General features: G+C 37.0%; 1 protein-coding gene across 8 annotated transcripts in view; it reads right to left on the reverse strand.

The window, feature by feature from the left end:
• The window catches only part of PIK3C2G (phosphatidylinositol-4-phosphate 3-kinase catalytic subunit type 2 gamma), a 364,988-nt gene that overhangs the window by 140,282 nt on the left and 204,377 nt on the right, over positions 1-20,329 (reverse strand). For all 8 annotated transcript variants that reach the window (XR_013364236.1, XR_013364235.1, XM_077870889.1 and 5 more), the window contains 2 exons: positions 6,146-6,326; positions 2,505-2,612 (listed from right to left, as the gene is read on the reverse strand). Coding sequence is in view for 6 of the 8 variants with exons in the window: in XM_077870889.1 (XP_077727015.1) it covers positions 2,505-2,612; positions 6,146-6,326 (289 nt within the window). In the remaining 2 variants the exon portion in view is untranslated. The remainder of the gene's footprint in view (positions 1-2,504; positions 2,613-6,145; positions 6,327-20,329) is intronic.

Below are 20,329 nucleotides of genomic sequence, written 5' to 3' on the forward strand. Positions count from 1 at the left end.
AGTAGGGAGGAGAGGAGCAGGTTCCCACTGAGCTGGAAGTCTAACATGGGGCTGGATCCCAGGACCTTGAGATCATGACCCCAGCAGAAGGCAGACGCTTAACTGACTGAACCACCCAGGTGCCCCAAATTGAGAGTTCTGATTGAAGTCTTTTCCATACTGCCTACATTTATTGTACTCATTCCCCAGTGTGGAGGCTCTAACATCAAATAAGACATTTATTCTGACAGGCCTTACTATGCTCATTATACTTGCAGGGCTTCTCTGCAGTATGGATTCTCTGATGACCAAAATGCTTTTTATTGGAACAGAGAGCTTGCTCACACTCATTCAACTGTAATGTTTCTCACTAGCGTGACATACTTGGTGTTAGAAAAGGATTTTACTCTGAATGCAGGCCTCCTACACTTATGAAATTTAGGTCTCCCCAGGATGAGTTATTTGAAGGTCAATGAGTAGGGAACTCTGAGTGAAGGTTTTTACGCATAAAGCACATTTGTAAGGTTTTTCCTAATTATGGAATCTCTGATATTGAATAAGTGGGAGTAGTGATGACAGCTCTTCCCATGCTTGCTGCATTCATAGGGCTTCCCTCCTTAGTAGATTCTCAAATGAACCATTAGCTGAGAGGTCTCTCTAAATGTCTTATCATACTCATTACACTCTTAGAGGTTCTTTTCCGGTATGGATCCTCTGATGCAGGCTCTGATTGAAAATTTGCCACATTTACCACATCTTCAGATGTGATGTGTTTTCCTTCAGACCTCCTTGTTTGGCAGGACTGTAGGATGGACTAATATGTTCCCCAAGGGAGAGTGTCACCTGGCTGCATCTGCCCTGTTTATTGCTCTATGCACAGGTGCCCAGCATTGTGCCAGGCACAGCTGACCAGAGCAAATGGAGCAAGGGGCAGCTTACTTGGCATACTTTCCAGACTCAGGGAAAGTACTACTGTCTGCAGGTAGGTATAGGAAAGCAGTGTGGTCCCAGCTAGAGTGCTAGGGGTGGTAACTCCTGGGCTGATGACCCTTAGCCTGACCATCTCACATCGACACCCACAGCAGTCACCATTTAGAACTGATATCCCATATCACCAAGGCCCACAAAAAAATAAGACTGGGGATGCCTGGGTGTTTCAGCAGTTGAGTGTCTGCCTTTGGCTCAGAGCATGATCCCGGGGTCCGGGATCGAGTATTGGGCTCTGTGCATGGAGCCTCCTTCTCCCTATGTCTGTGTCTGTATTGGGCTCTCTACATGGAGCCTGCTTCTCCCTCTGCCTGTGTCTCTGGCTTTCTCTCTGTGTCTATCATGAATAAATAAATAATTAAAAATTTAAAAACAAACAGAAAACCAAGACTCATATGGAAATTTAACTAAGAAAATTGTTCTACTCCTTAAACAACAATAAACCAAGAAAGCAGAAACAAAAAATCAACATCTGGATTCAATGATTCATACTGTTCTTTCTACTTTCAGATACCGTGTCTTGAAATGCTGCATTTCCCTGTATTTTCAGCATTAATCAGTGGATATCGCCGATGATTAAGAAGTTACAAATTTTTAAAAAGTAGCAACGATTCAGATTTTCACCCAAATAGACATATCTCAGTTTATGGAATTTGATGCCTTATTTTGTTATTTTAAAAAATATGCTATGTAGCATATTAGGAAGGGTTCTAAGGCTCCTGTGAAACAGCAAAGTTGTAAAGGTAACAGTGCCAACTTTTTAACAGAAGTTTTAAATTTCATACTAATAATGGTCTGATTTTTCTCCTAATCATTGGATTTGTTTTCTTTATTGTATTATGACTTCAGTCAAGTAACATTTATTGTTCATGCATGATAATTTAACCTCTTTTCTTCTAAGTCTCACTTATTGATCCTACCTCTATTAGTGTTTTCTACTCTTAGGCTTTTGAGAAGGAGGCTAATCAAGTTAATGGAGATAAAAGGAGAAAGAATAATTCTAAGTTAGAGAAGTGTGACTTGTAGAGGCATAAAAGAGAAAGAAATTGTTTCTGATGGCAGGAAGGTCACTCCAGGCATAAGTAAAATCACAAAATATATGGTACACTGACACATGAGTTTCAGTGAATTTTAAATTAAATAAAACTGAGGTGTTGTAGCTAATAATAGTGTACTAGGCATGGGTATGCACATAATCTAAATAGCATGAAATTAAAGCCAAGCCTGCATAAGGTCACCAAATCAACCATTTTGAATAAATTGAGAAATCAATTTAGTGAGAAATATCTTTTTTTAATTTATTTTTACTGAACTGATAGTTTATTTCTAAATCAACAAATCATGTGATGAGGCCAATACAATCTCAGCCTTACACAGTGCATCAAATGTGGCACATAGTTTGGATTGAATTCAATTACTTTTTTTTAAATACTTGCAATGACAATTCATAAATCGTTTTTGCCATTTCAAAAACATACAGTGAACTAAACAATACGAAACAAAAATACTCAATTTATCTACTGAATAAACTGACTTACATCACGATCAATACCCTTTATACACAGGGCAGGGTTCAGAGGAAGGTGACAAGTCTTTATACACTGAAAGAATTCTTCTAGTCTGCCAATCTCTTTCTTCAGTACCTCCTGTGTAAAAATCATTTGAAAAGCATTTTAGAAACTGTAAAGAACTTGCTTTTCTTTCAAGTTATAATTTTCTTCTATTGATTAAATAAACTCTTTAATTCAGGGGTTGCACACTTGTAAGCTTTGGGGTCAGGTAGGTGTTGTAGACACATATTAGGAGGCAGCAGGCTAAAGACAATATGGAGTGTTGAGGGAAATGGGGAACTAAAGAGTTCATGCCTTTTCTACAGGATTTTAATTTCAATTAAAAACAAAACCAAAACAAAGAACTATTTTATTTTTTAAAGATTTCTTTGTTTATTCATGAGAGACACAGAGAAATAGGCAGAGTTCCGAGAAGCAGGCTCCCCACAGGGAGCCCGATGCGGGACTCAATCTTGGATCCCACGATCACGCCCTGAGCCAAAGGCAGATGCTCAACTGCTGAGCCACCCAAGCATCCTAACAAGGAACTATTCTGTTCAAACAAACACAATGGGTTAGATTTGACCTGTGGCCTGCCATCTTGCAATACCTGCTTTAAGTAATTATTAACACGATCCATTTCTGAAAATTTCCTGGAATTTTAATTTGTAACTCTCAAGATTCATACTTAATAGTGATTTACATTTTAGAAAAAAAATTCACATGGATTAAGGGCAATAATGGCAAAAAAATGACAATTGCAGACAATTGATAATAGTAATAGTAACATGTTTGAACAAATGGTTCACTAAATGCCAATGAGTATATTTCTGATACAAAAGGGGGAGGAACAATAATCCAAAATATAAAAAAACTCCTTTTAGCCCATTTTCAAAAACTCTTTAAGTCCAATTCTAAAAATGAAGGTATCAGATTACTAATGTTTAATTAACTCCCAAGAGTTTCTTGGCTTTTACTCCTGGGTCATTGGCAAATAATAGAAAATACTGCTTTCAGAATCCAGAAGAGCAAGGTGGAAAAATGAGGCAGATTCCACCATGGCACTCTTTCTGTATGTCCTCCTTTGTCCTATCTACACCTGGATTTCCCTAAGGAATATCATGGAGGGGAATCTCTACTTTCTTTAACTAAAATATCTTCTTTACAGAGTTAATTAGTACTTTTAAAAAATTTAATTTAATTTAATTTTATTTTATTTTCAATGAGATGACATGCTTTAATAGTAAACAGCAGAGAAAAACAACCTGTAAAGAAATAACCTCTAGGAATCTGAGGAAAACTAATAGAGGAGACAATTTTAATATATTAAAAGTCTAGCCTTTATCAGAATAAGCAGACATAAATTTATAAGTAGGTTTGCAGAATTATGAATTATCTATTAAAGAGGTTTTTCACAGCTTTTATTTAAATTCCAGTTAATTAACATACAGTGTAATATCAGTTTCAGGTGCACAATATAGTGATTCGACACTTCCATACAATACTAATTAGTACTTTTTAAAAAAAGAGCTAAAAAAATAGCTAACAATAACTTGAATTGTGCAAAATTATAAATGCTTCTTCCATCTCTTTATTTTTATTTTCTTATTTTTATGTTAAGAAATGTTATCACAAAATCAGTGTAGGTGAGCAAAGTAATTTGAGAGAATAATGTCATATCACTTTGGAATTTAATGCAAATGGTCAAAAAAGGCATCAGATTTATTTAACTGTAGTATGCATCTCAAATATGTGTGGAATCTTAAAATGTAAGAAACAAAGACTACTCTCATACACTAATTTTGTAAATTTTATTTCATTTTTTAAAAAATTTTATTTATTCATGAGAGACACAAAGAGAGAGAGAGGCAGAGACACAGGCAGAGGGAGAAGCAGGCTCCATGCAGGGAGCCTGATGTGGGACTCGATCCTGGAACTCCAGGAACCACTCCCTGAGCCAAAGGCAGATGTTCAACTGCTGAGCCAACCCACCAGCCAACCTCCCAAATTTGGGAGCCACCCAGGCGTCCCAAATTTTATAAATTTTAAACCAGTTTATTTTACTTACTTTCAACTTTTTGTCTATCACCAGATAATAATTAGTAAGTCTGCAGTAATATGAAGAAATTATAGAATTTTTTTTTGCATTGCTCATCATGTTCTTTATCTTAAGTTTTTCTGTCAATTTAGAGTTTATATATGTTTCCCATTTAAGAATAAATCCCATGGTTATGCCTCTTATTTTTTATTTATTCCTATAGAGGTGAAGTGCCAGAGCTTCTGGCATTTCTAAATCAAATGAGTGACTTCCAGCAAGAAAAGTATTGGGGTGGGAAAGAATTCTGGAACATTTTGCCTGTCAATGTTTTTATATTATTGTTGAAAATTCTTTTTGATTTTAGAGAGTGCACTGAGAGAAGCTGTGTGTGCCCTTTGAGGACAAAATTCAAGTTTCAGTCATTTTTCTATCCATAACTCCTGCTCTGTAAGTACTTAATGACTGAACAATGTCATTAATACAATGGGTGGATAACCACTGTCACCCTGCATCCAGAATGTTGAACATAAGAGAACCTACTCAATGCTCTATGTCAGTGAGGGCAATTAGTGATGCATATAATTAAAAAGAGCAAAAATACTTTAATCAGATCAAGAACAAGAAGAGCTAAGTCCATTATTATAATCAGTGATGAAAAAGGCACAATATTTTGACTATCATTCATGGAACTTAGTATAAAAGTTTTACTATCCATACCACCATTGATTTAATTAATTTTATTTGTTATGCCAAAAAAGTGTTTAAAATATGATTTTGAGGGGCACCTGGGGGGCTCAGTGGTTGAGCATCTGCCTTTGGCTCCGGGTGTGGGCCCGTGGTCCTGGGATTGAATTCTGCATCAGGTTCCTCATGGGGAGCCTGCTTCTCCCTCTGCCTATGTCTCTGCCTCTCTCTCTGTGTCTCTCATGAAGAAATAAATGCAATTTAAAAAAATAAATAAATAAAATGTGATTTCGATTAGTGCAGTGTTAGAAAAATCTAGACCTAGATTTTATACCCTGGACAAAGGTGCCCTAAAAAGTCCCCTTTGGACTTCTACTATCCTGAATTGTGCTGCCATTTTGAGGAAATTACTTCATCTGGTCTTTTTAGCTAAACTGCCTTTAAGTTGATTTCTTTTTGTCAGGTACCCTCCTTATGCTGCAAGGCTACTTAAATCAAAAAACCATATTGGAGTGCCTGGGGGTGGCTCAATCAGTTAAGCATCCAAGTCTTGGTATTGGCTCAGGTTATGATTTCAGGGTTGTGAGTGAGCCCTGCACTGGGCTCTGCACTCAGTGCAGACTCTGCTGGAGATTCTCTCTCTCCCCCTCTCATTCCTCTCATCATTCACTCATGCTTTCTTTCTCTCTCTCTCTCAAATAAATAAAACCTTTAAAAAAACATGTTCTCTTAGTAGACATTATCATTAACTTTGAGACTGTAAATTGAAAAAAATCTTGATTAAAGTAATAATTTGGGTGTCTTATACTAAGTATAGGCAAGGAATTTGCTTTCTAAGCTATGAAATTGAAACAATTGAACAAAAGATTAAAGAAAACACTACAGGAAGATTAATTTTTCAACAAACCTGTCTTTGAGGGTCACTGGCAGACTTGACTTTTTCCCCTATGTCTCCCAGAATTTTAATAAGTTTCTTCTCCTTGGAAAACTCATCACTCAAGGCTTTTCCTGAACAGAATTGAAGAGCTGCCAACAGCTTCTGATACCAGCTTTTAAAGTAAGTTTCATTCTGTGCATCCTTTAGCAGCCTGAAGGGAAGAGAGAACAAGAATTCTTGTATCTATAGCTGATTTTTTAACCACCTCCAGCAGGAACAATCAGTGCATTTCAGACTAATCTGTATTTGGTGGCTTTGGGCAGTTTAACAGCCTTGAATCAGGGAAAATGTTGTTTGTTCATTGGCAGTCATCAAATTCCATCTGATAGCTAATGAGATTCCTAGAGTGAAGAATCAATAAGAGACCTGCCTTTTCTCATTTCAATTCACAATACACTTTTTCTTTTTTCAGGCTTCTTAATTCTATCTATAACAAATACTTAACATATTTTGACTTCTTATTAAAATAAGGACAAAGAATTTTAGAAATAGTATTTATAAATGACCACATTATCATCAACCATCAACCCTACCTTTTTCTACTTTTCTTCAAAAGGCTCCCACACTGTCACATACTACATATTTCTCTTTCTTACAGTAACTTCCTTTGATTACTTGGAGGTAGATGTTGTAAAGGCAAGAGAATGGTTTTGTTTTCAGACATTTCTGGATTCAAATCTCAGCCCTACAACTTATAAGTAATTTAGGCAAGTTCTTTAACTAGGCTGAGATTTTATTTATCTATAAAATAAAGTAATAAACTGATTCTGTAGAGCTGTACAGAACACAGATTGAGCTGATGCATTTGAAAGGCCTTAGCACCATGTACCTACTAGTCAACCAACATTAATTAGTCCCTCTGTATTTTGCGGCCTCCCCCAGCCAACTTCTGTCACTGCCTGGTAGTCTGCTCATGTAATGAACAGGGGAAGCATAGCACACAAAGAAATAAGAATACTCTGCTAGATAATGGAGCAGTAACAAATATTTTTTTACTGCTTGTCATGTGACAACTTCTACTGCCTTGAAACGAATTCCAATATGCTCAAACGTTTTCTATTATGTCCCAAACCACTGAAAAAGAATTAAAAAAACTAATTCTTTTGAATGTTAACCTCTCTTTGATTGGTTCTTTTACTCTTAACTGGTCTCCAGTCTTGTCCTTCTCTGTAAAATTGCCATTCAAGAAACTAGGAGAAAGTTATTGTGAAAATGAAATACTAAAAAAGAAAAGATTAAATGCAAAGCAGTTGAAAAATATATAGATGAATTTCATTCTGAATTCTTAATTTTGCACCTCTGCCTAATATGTATTATGGTACAGAGACTATAACATATTATTTCATTTGTTCTATGCTTTTTGTTTCTACATATTTAAAAAAATTAAGTTAAAAAAGTTAAAAAAATTGAGACTTTTTTTTTTAGGTGAGGGCTTGCTCTCTTGTCATTGTTATGAAGCCAACTTAAATTCTAGCACCTCTTTTGCTTTTAAGTTGAGTAACAGTTCTTACCTACCTCTGGAAAGCACTAAAAAAAAAACCCTCAGAGGGTTAAAGATGTATTGATGAAAAAATATAATCCATTGACACCTGCTTATTTTCAATGTAAGAAAAATAGTAGATAATAATGAAATTTTTTATATGTACCCCTATGGTGATATTTTGAAATATCAGATGTAGTAAGTGAAATCTGTCATTATTTGGAAGCTCTGAGAAAATGAATGTTGTGTGAGTATGAACTGGAAGGTCGCAAATGCAGGCATTCACATGTAAAACTTTAAGACATTTAATATAAAATTGTATATCTCTCAGATTCTCTCAGTATTTTGAGGACTTTGGTAATATACCATTTGAGAGTGTACTGGGGTTTCAGTGAGATAGGTACTTGATGGGTAGTGTATTTCTATATCTCTATTGATGTTTGCCAGCATTTTCATACACTTTAAATATTGAGTCACTTGTTTTAAAAATATTTTTAACCAGTTCTTGTACATAAATATAATTCTATAACCTCCTGCTATATACATGATAAAAGGAAAAGTTATTTTGTATAGATGAAGTCAACTTTTTACACTAAAATAATCTTTTTTAAAGATACGTTTAGATATTGTAGGGCTCATGGGAACTGTCTGAATTATATAATTTGTATTCATACTACTCTTAATTTTTTTGTTAGAAATGTATTTGATTTTTTTAAGGAGAAAAAACTCAAATTTTATTCCTTGCTCAAAATAAAACAGAGCAGGGAAGATTTGCAGAAAGAATATGACTGTGTTTTAAAAAAATTATAAAAGCAAAGAATGAAAATTCAGTGTATTCCACTGTCATTATTTTCCTTGTAGAATATGCCTCATTCCAACCCTGCATCTCCGCTAAGATCATATGTTCTCCTGGTGAGATCTGGTTCAAGCTCAACAGTTTTTTGCCTCATGAAGAGTTTGTCTTTACACATTGCAAAACTGAAATCATGGAGTGGTAGAGTGTAGGAGATGACCATGAGAGGTCAAATAACCATTCCTGTGTCCTTAGATATAGTTAAGAAAAATTAACATGTCCTTCATTTTAAACAACTGCAGAGAAAGTTGGACTATACAGCTTGAGGTAGAGGGTTGGACAGTTTTGCATTGATGACTTCTACATAAGGAAGCAGTAAGCCCCTCATTGAGTATTTTGTATCCATTGCCTCTATTTTAAGATTAGCAAAGAGCTGGCCACTCTCTGGAACATTACAGAAACCTTTTTCTATTCTTTTCTTTCTTTCTTTTTTTTTTTTTTTTTAAAGACTTTATTTATTTATTCATGAGCGACACAGAGAAAGAGGCAGAGATAGGCAGAGGGAAAAGCAGGCTCCTTGCAGGAAGCCTGATGCGGAACTCCTTCCCGGAACTCCAGGATCACGCCCTGAGCCGAAGGCATACGCTCAACCACTAAGCCACCCAGGCGTCCCAGCAGAAACTTTTTCAAAAAACACTGTCACCTAAGAGCAGCACTATTGTTTATGCCATTTTTTTTTTAATTTTTAAAGTCAAGGGACTGAGAAATATGAAGATTTAGTTGTGAAAGATCAGACTTTTAAGGTGCATACAATGTGACTGCATATAAACTATGAGGTAAATCTTAAAATGCCAGAGACTTGTTTATCCTAATATCTGAGATCCAGGGATATAATTCAATTTGATATGATTTTGTACACATCTTATGGACTGTAAGTAATGACAACGTTAAAATGAGGATAAATGCATAAAGTCTAGCTGATTAAAGGTTTTGACAGTGTTAAGGATGAGAGGCAGAAGCAAGAATGAGGAGGAAACCCAGGTAATAGCATGCTTGTAAGATGTTATGAAGGTATTTGACTAAATTAAGGGGATCGTGGAAGACTCAGAGAAACTAGCTGTTTTTTAAGATAGAAACCCCAGCTAGCATGATAGGGAGATTTTCCTTGATTATTGAGCTTGTCTCTGTTTCTCCATGCACGTGGCTGCTTCTAATTCTACAGGGAATAACTTGCTTGAGCCACAGGAGACATAGTTCTCACTTCTCAGGCTACCATTAGGACAGAATAGAATCATCACACGATCTCTGCCCTCCTCGCCTCCTAACTCTCTTCAGTGAGGGTCTAATTGTAGTTCTAATAGCAGGGTACTCCCCATCTTAGGAGCTCTCTTAAATTTTGACCCACTTGAGTTATATCCTGTGAGTGAAAAGGGGAAACAACATCTTAGAGCAGAAGAGAACTGAGTTACACAATGAAGATGAGTGACTTCAGGTCAGTCCAGAACCTCCTCTTCCCATTTGGCTGAGCAAGCAAGACAAGGTGTGTGGCTCAGGAGACCAGTTTCTAGTGAGCACAGGAAGATTCTAGAATGTCACTTCTTCAAGTGTATTTATAACTCTAGGATATATAGACTGATATTCAATACTTGATATAAAATTATTAATTTTAAGATTTTAATAGTGTGATTAAAAAGTAAAAAGAATTTGGGATGCCTGGGTGGCTCAGTTGGTTAAGTGAGTGACTCTTGATCTCAGCCCAGGTCTCGATCTCATGGTTGTGGGCTCCATGCTGAGCCTGGGGCCTGCTTAAAAAAAAAAAAAGGGATCCCTGGGTGGCGTAGCGGTTTGGCGCTTGCCTTTGGCTCAGGGCGCGATCCTGGAGACCCGGGATCGAATCCCACGTCGGGCTCCCGGTGCATGGAGCCTGCTTCTCTCTCTGCCTGTGTCTCTGCCTCTCTCTCTCTCTCTCTGTGTGACTATCATAAATAAATAAAAAAAACTTAAAAAAAAAAGAAGAAGAAGAAAAAGAAAAAGCATGTATCTTTTTAGACTTTACAACTTTATTTCACTTCTTAGTGTTTCTTTAGATATTTATTTAATATTTTCCCAGACTGAGGAACTTGTTACATTTTTTTTAAGAGAGACAGAGAAAGAGCACATCAACAGGGGTGGGGTGGGGTGGGGAGAAGGGGCAGAGAGGGAGAGGGAGATAGAGAATCTTAAGCAGGCTCCATGCTCAGCACAGAGCCTTTGTATATTTTATCTCATGACCTTGAGATCATGACCTGAGCTGAAATCAAGAGTCAGATGCTTAACCAACTGAGCCACCCAGGAGCCCCAGGAACTTGATACATTTTATAGTCCTTGCAAAGATAATCATTTCCTAGGACTAGTTTATTCTTAGAATACTAATTTGCTTTTTTCAAAATGTAACACTAAACTTACATTGGATTTTGCATGCAAGGAGCTTTATATTGGCCACGTCTGCAGAAATGTAATTTCCAATCACTAGCTATTTTGCAAAATCTGTCAATACACTATTTTGTAACAATTCTTAAATATAAAACTGTTAAAAGGAAATAAATTCAGAAAGTAATGACATTCATACTCTAGAGATTATATACATTTTTAGAACACTTAAATATATGAGAGGAGGCCCATAAAGTATGTAGCTGAATAATTGCATCACCATAATATAATTTATATATCTAATATTTATTACCACCTCGAAAGTGTTCTCTTTGAAATGTACGTTCAGCCTAATGATATCCCCACTGTGCTGACTCGCTGTGGTAGATCCGATTATTGTTTCCAACTCTATGCTTTCTCTGAAGCATAGGTTTCTCTGAACCTCTGAAGGAGGTTATACATAATCTAGAGTCTTTGTTCTATGACTTCCAGTGCCTTCCCATAGTCAGAGTCTATTTCTCTACCCAGTGTCAGGGTTGGTCATGTGATTCGCTTTGGCCAATAGGATGTGACTGATGTAATGTATGCCCTTGTGCATGCAGATATTTTAAATGTGCTATTATGGATTGGTTTGGCAGCTTGTACTTCTGCTTTCTGCCATGAAAACAGTATATCCCCTCTGGGGGCTGTTCCTCCAGTTGCAGAGTAACAGGACATTGTAAAGCAGAGCTAAGTATTGCTGTGAGGAGTCCAGTGGAGCCCAGCAGAACTAGAGCAAGTCTGCAGCTTATGTATTGAACGAGTGAGAAATTTGTGTTGTAAGCCACTGAAACTTTGGGGCTATTTGTTGCTATAGTAAAAACTAATGAATATGCCAGTTTTCATATTCTTTCTTTTCCCATTTTGTTTTTATTTATTTATTTGTATTGCCTTTAGAATATGCAGCATAATTTTTAAACATCCACCGTGTTAACCCTGAGGATATTTGGGGGCATATCTAATTGCTGAAAATAAACAAAATTCATCTGTAGCCAAGTCTGGTGAATTAGATGAGTGATCAATTTGAGCATACTATTTCAGATTAAAAAAAAAAAAAACCTATAAAATAATAAAAATAGTTTTTTTATGGATCATAAAAAGCCCCAAAGGATTTTAAAAATGATTTGAACAGGCTCATTTGGGCATGTATATTCTGTTACACTGCTGGCATTTTGTTGTTTTATTGCTACTAACATACTTTTTGACCCATTTAAAAGTGTGAATAGGCCCATGTACCATCTGTTGCTTTGTCTAGCCAAGTGTTTGAGTATCTTGTAGGAGATTCTTTCTGAGGAAAAGTGTTGTACTAATGAGTGCGATGGGGCAACAGCAAGATTTTGTTTTTAGGATGTACATAACACAGAACTAGACAAAGGACCTGATGGCTTCAGGCAGTGAGGAAGGCAGTACATGTAGCTGCTCTGGTAAACTAAGAGCTCTGCTTTAATCCTAACATCTGGCAGGCTGGAATGGCTGAATAGGCAAGGGACCAATGGCTTTGGACAGGGAAGTACCCATATCAGTATGTTTAAGAGTCATGGGTCATTGGTCTAGTGAGGAACAGACTAGTTCCTCTATGCCCAGTTCTCTCTGCAAAGTCCAAAGAGGAAAGCCCAAAGAGACATTTATTTAGCTGTGTGCCAGAATTGGAAACTGTTGCCTCATTCCCAGGTTAGATTTCTGTTCTGAAAGAAGGTTTGTTGATTTCCCCTGTTCTTATGTGAACAGGAAGAAAATACTAGGGCAGGATGGAGAGAAAAGATAGGAAAGGAACAGCCCATACTCTTGCACCTCAACTGTTTGGCAAAGCAAGGATGTACAAGTTTTTCAAGGTTCAAATAAATAGCTGAAGATAATTATATATGATCCAATCCTTATGTAGAAAGGGGTTGATCCAAGGCCAGATCTAATGGGAAGCTCCTGTAAGACTGCCCAAAGAATTCACCCATATGAGGTAGCCAGTTTTCACAGTGAAACAACACAGGGCCTTGATGGAAGATCAGAGACCTCAGACAGAGGACTGCAATTATTTGTCCAAGTGTGAAGGTCACATTTCTTTCTTTTCCCTCTATCCTCCCAAGTCAGGAGAAGTAAAAACCAGAAAAGAGAGAGGAGTGAAATATCAGATCATATTCTCTACCCACTGCAAGCTCCCAAACTAAAACTTGGCTGTACTAGAAAATAGGGAGGAGGTGTTTGTCAAATTGGAGAAGAAAATGAAGTTTTAAAATGGACAAAACTAGTAGGAGTTTTTGATCTACAAGTGAGCAGGAAACTGTAGACTCTACTCTTGTTTTAATTAGGGAATATGAAAGAGCAAAGGTAGTATTTTAAGAATAATAAAAACTTTCATTGGAGACTACCAAGATCAGCCAGTCTAGAAAAAACTAGGTGAGATCATTAAAAATCTGTCAGCATAAAAAGACAGCTTCAGGAAATGCACTGATCGCACTGCATGAGAGAAAAAGCCTCAAATGGAGAATAAGAATTGAAGGGATTTTATCTCAAAACTCTTAAGAGGGTTGGCTGAGATTTTTTTCTTTATTCCCTTGCCACTTCTACAAAAACAGTGCCCATTTTGACTTTGTGGGCAATTATTGCTACACACAGAATTCTTTTCAAGAAGTCGAACTTGTTTTTTCAGCAATAGGTTATTAATTCTGCATATATATGGATACATAGGTACGCATTTACTATTATAATTGATAGTTTATCATCATAGCTAAATAAAATCTTTAACAGATATGACCAGTCACATGTTTAATCGTAAAATTAAATGGTATTTTTTTCTGAAGGAAAATTAGCCATTGATGGTATCCAGTTTATGTAAACATTTGTCATCAGGATTACTGTTGTATAGCCATGATGCCCTCTCAGCCTCAGCTGGAAACTATGAAGGGAAAAAAAAGAAACAACAACAACAAAAAAAACTTCCCACAACCCAAAACTATGCTGAGCATTCCCCTGAAGATATTCCCGAATCTATAATAAGGAATTAGAGCCCTTTCCACTCATCTTGTTGATCTACTCACATGTATTCATTCATGTTTACATGTTAAATATACTGAATAATGTGATTTAAAAGCAGCAACTCTGTCCTCCCGATTTCAAAATACACTTGCTGCTTTTAAGATATTTGATTCAAATCACTCTTCTAAATCAAGCACCAAGCTGTGAATAACTCTTAGTGATCCTTCTCAGCCCCCACCATTATACTCCATATGTGCTTTTTTTAAATTCTAAAACAAAACAAAACAGGTGAACACCCTTTGGAAGAAAGCTATCTGTGTGACCCTCCTGAATTGCATTTCTTTTTTTTCACATTGTTTTCTGCTTTCCCAGATCCCTAGGAATTTTTGTGCTCCTGCTGCTCTTTGCTGAAAACGCCACCTAGCTCTGCTGTTTCCTCTCGTTCTGTTGTCCTGGACTCCCAAATAGTCTAGTCTGGACTCCCAACAGTCCTTCTTAGCCTAATCAACCACATTACCTCTCACTGTACATTACTCATATACTCAGAGAATACTACTACTTGAGCATGGGGCTGAACAACGTTTCCAGATAACATCTTCCACCCCTCAAATTTATTAGGTGAGAAAACTGAAAGATTAAAGGACTTGCCTAAGGTCTTATGACTAAGAACCAGAGTTCCTAAACCACTGCTCCAGGCTCTTTCCAAAGAATCACATTCTGTGTTTGTTATGGACTGAGTGTTTGTGTCTCCTCCACCCCCACATTTATATGTTGAAGCCCTAACACCCAATGTGATGATATTTGGAAGTGGGGCCTTTGGAGGGTAATTAGGTTTAGATGAAGTCCCGAGAGCAGGGCCCACTTATGGCATTAATGCTGTTAAAAGAAAAAAAAAAAAAAGAGACTGGAGCTCTCTGCTTTTTCTGCCACGTGAGGACACAGTGAGAAGGATCCAGCATCCATCTATAAGCCGGGAAGCAGGCCCTCCTGGGAAAATGGAATTGGCTGTAGCACCTTGCTCTTGGATTTCCCAGCCTCGAGAACGGTGATAAATAAATTCCTGTTGTTTAAGGCACAATAATTATGTTACTTTTCTTTATTGCAACTTGAGCTAACATAGTGTCCTAACAACTATCAAAATATGATTTGGGAGACATTTTTCTGCCTGTATTACCTCTTGCAAGAAACTTAAATACTCTGGCCCTTCACTTTCCTAGTGTGTACAAGTTGGCATTGATGAGGTTTAGCAAGCTACCTTCCAGCTATAGGGTTCTATAATTTTAATTCTTGATGAATTTACCAAGCATTTACTCTGTGCCAGGCATTTCCCAAGCATTCTACATAGCTGTGTTAGGTAATCTATTTGCTCCAGGTAATGACTCCTTCCATCTTACAGACAAGGATATTATGGTTTATAGAGGTCAAGTAACTTGCACAGTCACCCAATCAGGGATCAGGGATTCAAATTCAAGTTTACCTGACTCCAAAGACTTGGTCATAACCATCATGCTATACCTGAATCCCTGACACTGGTACCAGCTAATGACTTAGCCTGAAACAAATACACAATCCAGGAATCCTTTCTTGCAACTTTCCTACTGTGGTTGTCTTTAATCTCTTTCTCTGGCTTCCTGTTTTCTTACCCTCAGAAGTCTCATGCTCTCCAGACTGCCTTCCTTCTTTTCAAAGTACCTCACTTCATTCCTTCCTGCTATCTATAAACTTGCTGCCCAATCACCAAAATATCTAATAATATTTTCCTTGCTATTTTTAACTTTTTCCTTGAACTTTTGAAGAAAAGCGTGTCAACCGAAGTATACTTTTGTGTGAAAAATTTATAAGCAGGAACACTTTTCTTTCCCTGGCCTAGCCTACCAAAAGAACAGAAGATGGGGACTCAGCTTTATGTGTGGACAATGCCTTAAAATAATTTGTTCTAACTCTCTGAAGGAAGTCCATGGTATTTTGATAGGGATTGCATTAAACGTGTATATTGCCCTGGGTAACATTGACATTTTCACAATATTAATTCTGCCAATCCATGAGCATGGAATATTTTTCCATCTCTTTGTGTCTTCCTCAATTTCTTTCAGAAGTGTTCTATAGTTTTGAGGGTATAGATCCTTTACATCTTTGGTGAGGTTTATTCCTAGGTATCTTATGCTTTTGGGTGCAATTGTAAATGGGATTGACTCCTTAATTTCTCTTTCTTCAGTCTCATTGTTAGTGTATAGAAATGCCACTGATTTCTGGGCATTGATTTTGTATCCTGCCACGCTACTGAATTGCTGTATGAGTTCTAGCAATCTTGGGGTGGAGACTTTTGGGTTTTCTATGTAGAGTATCATGTCATTGGCGAAGAGGGAGAGTTTGACTTCTTCTTTGCCAATTTGAATGCCTTTAATGTCTTTTTGTTGTCTGATTGCTGAGGCTAGGACTTCCAGTACTATGTTGAATAGCAGTGGTGAGAGTGGACATCCCTGTCTTGTTCCTGATCTTAGGGGAAAGGCTCCCAGTGCTTCCCCATTGAGAATGATATTTGCTGTGGGCTTTTCGTAGATGGTTTTTAAGATGTTGAGGAATGTTCCCTCTATCCCTACACTCTGAAGAGTTTTGATCAGAAATGGATGCTGTATTTTGTCAAATGCTTTCTCTGCATCTAATGAGAGGATCATATGGTTCTTGGTTTTTCTCTTGCTGATATGATGAATCACATTGATTGTTTTACGGGTGTTGAACCAGCCTTGCCAAATCATTAACCTGACCCCTTCTTCTCCATCCTTCCTCATTTTCGAAAGTAAGACCAACACCACCGTTTCTAAGGATCTGGCCTCCTGTGGTTTACTTAGGCTAATGATAGTTCTGGGTGGGGCTGAGAGAGTAGAGGGAAAAGATGCTAAATTGAAAGTAACACCCTGACTGCATTTGAGGATCTAAGAAACCAGATGAACCATGCACACACAACAGATGTGCCTTGAGCTACCCACCTTAATTGGGCTTGTGGTTCAAAATGATTTCAAGTTGTGGCAAAAGAGAAGTGGGGAGTCACTAACATCAGCACATGTGCTGTAATAAAGTAATTTCTGCTTGACATATAATTAATGCTGAAATCCATGCTCCTGGAATTTTAAATTAGTCTGATAAATGTCTACATTTTCATTTTCCATTCCTTACTCTTTGAAAATATGGTTCTGAACCGAGCTCCTAACTCAGCGTTTTTTTCTCTCTTTTTTTCCTGAATACATGTATAGTTGCTTTAAAGGCAGTATAAGCATCTTTTTCATAAAGTTTCCTTAACAAATTTCTTTTAACAGCAAGGCAATTCCTCTGCTATATGAATGTTTCATAAGAATAGCAACCTAATAATAAAGATCCTCTTTACCCTCAGCCTTTTGTTCTTGCATAGCACTCTGGTGAAGGCTGGATAATCATCATATTGTGCACTGAACAATTCATGTGTTTGAACACAGCCAGAGGGGCAGGTTTATAGGTGTAAGGCAAAGCTAGCTTTGAAATACCTAGTTTCCCTGGAACCTCAGTTTCAAATCACAGCTGGGGTGGCTGCTTCACCCTTCTTCCCTGAGTTACAAATAGCATGGTTTATTCTGTGAGGATATTAAAGGTTCCCTGGGATGGTATCCATAAGACTCAGAGCTGTGTTTGAGGTCCTGAGAAAATTTCTGGGACATTCTTGCTCACTGTCATGAAATCGCATGTCCCCTGAGGTTGGCTAGCACCATTTAATCCCATTCCTTTTGGAAATTCAATAAAGACTTATCAGTGTTCTATAAGGCCTCTACAATTGACCTGGCTAATTCTCTCTTGATTAATGTGATGGTATTGTCATTGTTCTTGTGCAGATTGAACTTGCCAGTCAGGGATAATTGTCCTGTCCACTAAATCACATGCATGAAAAAAGCGCTCTTTAGATCACTGCCCAAAAAACTTAGCAGCTCACTGCCTACCTCAGTCTCTCCATTTGTAAAAGGATGATGGTATTGTCTGTCCTGTCATCAAATCTATGTTTCTGTTATGGTCGGAATTTTGTCTCCAAAAATTCAAATGTTAAAACCCTAACTTCCAGTGTAACTATTTGAATAGAGGCCTTCAAGGAGGTAATTAAGATTAAATGAGGTTATAAGGGTGGGAACCTAATCCAACCAATCCAGTGTCCATAGAAGAGAGGATGAGAGACCAAAAGAGCATGTACACAGAGAAAAAAGGTCATGGGAGGACCCAGCAAGAAGACAGCTGTCCACAAGACAAGAAGAAAGGTCTAAACAGGAACCACTCCTCCTGACACCTTGATTTAAAACTTCTAGAGAAATTTTCTTCTTCTAAAGAATTGTGAGAAAATAGATATTTATTGTTTTGGCCACCCAGTTCAAGGTATTCTGTTGTGGCAGCCTTAGCTGACTGATGTAGTTTCCAGCCTAGGACTCCCTTTTTTTGTGATCCAGACCTGCATGTTTAACTGTCTATAAGATATCACTTAAATTCTCCTGAGGTATTTCAACCTTAACATGACTAATTTCATTATAATTTCCCCCCAATACCTTCTTTTTCACCTGAATTACCTCCATGAATAGAATCACTGTCTTCCATCACTCTAACTAAAAATGAAGCAGTTGTCCGTGATTCTCTTACCATTAGCTGCATCAAATTTGTTACCATGTCTTAATACATTCACCATCTAAATAGCTCTCAGATCTAATTTCTTCTCTCTGTTCCCACTGACAGAATTTAATTGAGGCTTTGATTTCTTGAAGGAATCTTCTGGTACTTGATTTTTCTACCATCTCCATTTAAATTTTTTTCCCTCCCTCAAATTAGTCCTCTTTACTTAGTCAAGTGAAGTCCTGTTCTTGTGATTACGATCCAGATAGCTTTCAGGATAAAATATAAAGTACTAGTGTAACTTAAAGGGCACTCAAGATTTAGTGTCTTTGCATCCTGAAGCACTGTTTATGTACTCACATTTCAAACATAAAGTCCTACTTATAATAACTGGAATCTTCTCTGCTTTCCCAGGCTACAATACTTTTACATCATCCCGTCCTCTGGGTCTGAAATTATAGTTCAATATGCTAACACCTGTTTATCCCTTAATGTTCAACTTAATTTACACCTTTCCCAAAAAGACTTTCCTGGGCAGGGGTGCAGCATTCCCCGTGTAAAGGTGAAGTACTTCCCTGTATCCATTATTCTTTTAACACTTGTTTTATTGTGTTTTGTTTTGTTTTTTTAGAATTGTGCTTTAATTGCTTTGTTTTGTTTTAATCTCTTCCCTATTTAACTTTAAATTCCTTAAGGGCAGTTCTATGACTCTATGCTTTTTGTGGCCTAAGAGTAGCCAGTCAATTTTGCTGGATAAATGAATTGACTACAGTTAAATCTGGTTTTCCTAAAATTGGTTGCTTCTATTTCTTGATTAAAATTTTAGGGTATGAACCCTAAATTTAATATGATCCTATTAAATTATATTTTCACATGCTATTTCCTTTACTGTCCAAAAATGTAATACTATACATGTATATGCAGATATTTAAAATATTTTTATTAATTACCTATTTAAAAATTTTGACACCTTCCAAGAGACTACTAGAGATGCTCCATCATATTGTGATTTCAGGACTCAGATCATGGGGACAAAATATAGGAGCAATTTTTACTAAGTAAAAATAATTGCCTAATTAAATGAATTTAGTTGACGACGATCAGATGGAAAGTCCATCATTGGCAAAGTTACATTAAAATGTTAGGAAGTTTGAAGAAAAGCTCTTTTCTATCACATAAACCATCTCATTTTAGAATTGAATTTCTTGAATCTCAGAGGGAAAAAATTACAAATATAAGAACAAAGTGATATGTGTTTGTGAGGGAGTATGTCTGTGTGGGAGACTATATCTATTTAGGTGGTAATCAGAGCATTTATTTCCAAAGGATTTCCAGGGCAGTCCTGGTGGCTTAGCAATTTAGTGCCGCTTTCAGAAGAGACCCAGGAGACCCAGGATCGAGTCCCACGTCAGACTCCCTGAATGGAGCCTGCTTCTCCCTCTGCCTGTGTCTCTGCCTCTGTGTGTGTGTGTGTGTGTGTCTCTCATGGATAAATAAAAATCTTGAAAAAAAAAAAAAAAAAAAGGATTTCCAAAAGATAGATTGTAAGATGTTTAAACTCTCTGCTACCAATAATATTGGTTCAAAAAAAAGTCGGACCCTTTAAGATATGAGCAGTTAAAGGTGTATTTATCAAAATAAAAATAGCCTCTAATAATCTATGGGTGAGTCTTATTTCAATGGTTATTTTGTTTTAGGTTCTCTTTAAAAACAAGTCTTTTCCATTTTGAACTACCAAGTTATTTAGTCCTTAATGGAATTATCCCTTCATAATTATCCTTTAAGAAAAGTTTCAGGAGGCTTACTTTAATGAGACTCTTTCTTTGTCTCTAAAATCATCAGTGGA

Source organism: Canis aureus, chromosome 25, assembly GCF_053574225.1.
Source record: "Canis aureus isolate CA01 chromosome 25, VMU_Caureus_v.1.0, whole genome shotgun sequence".
In the NCBI taxonomy this organism is placed as follows: domain Eukaryota; kingdom Metazoa; phylum Chordata; class Mammalia; order Carnivora; family Canidae; genus Canis; species Canis aureus.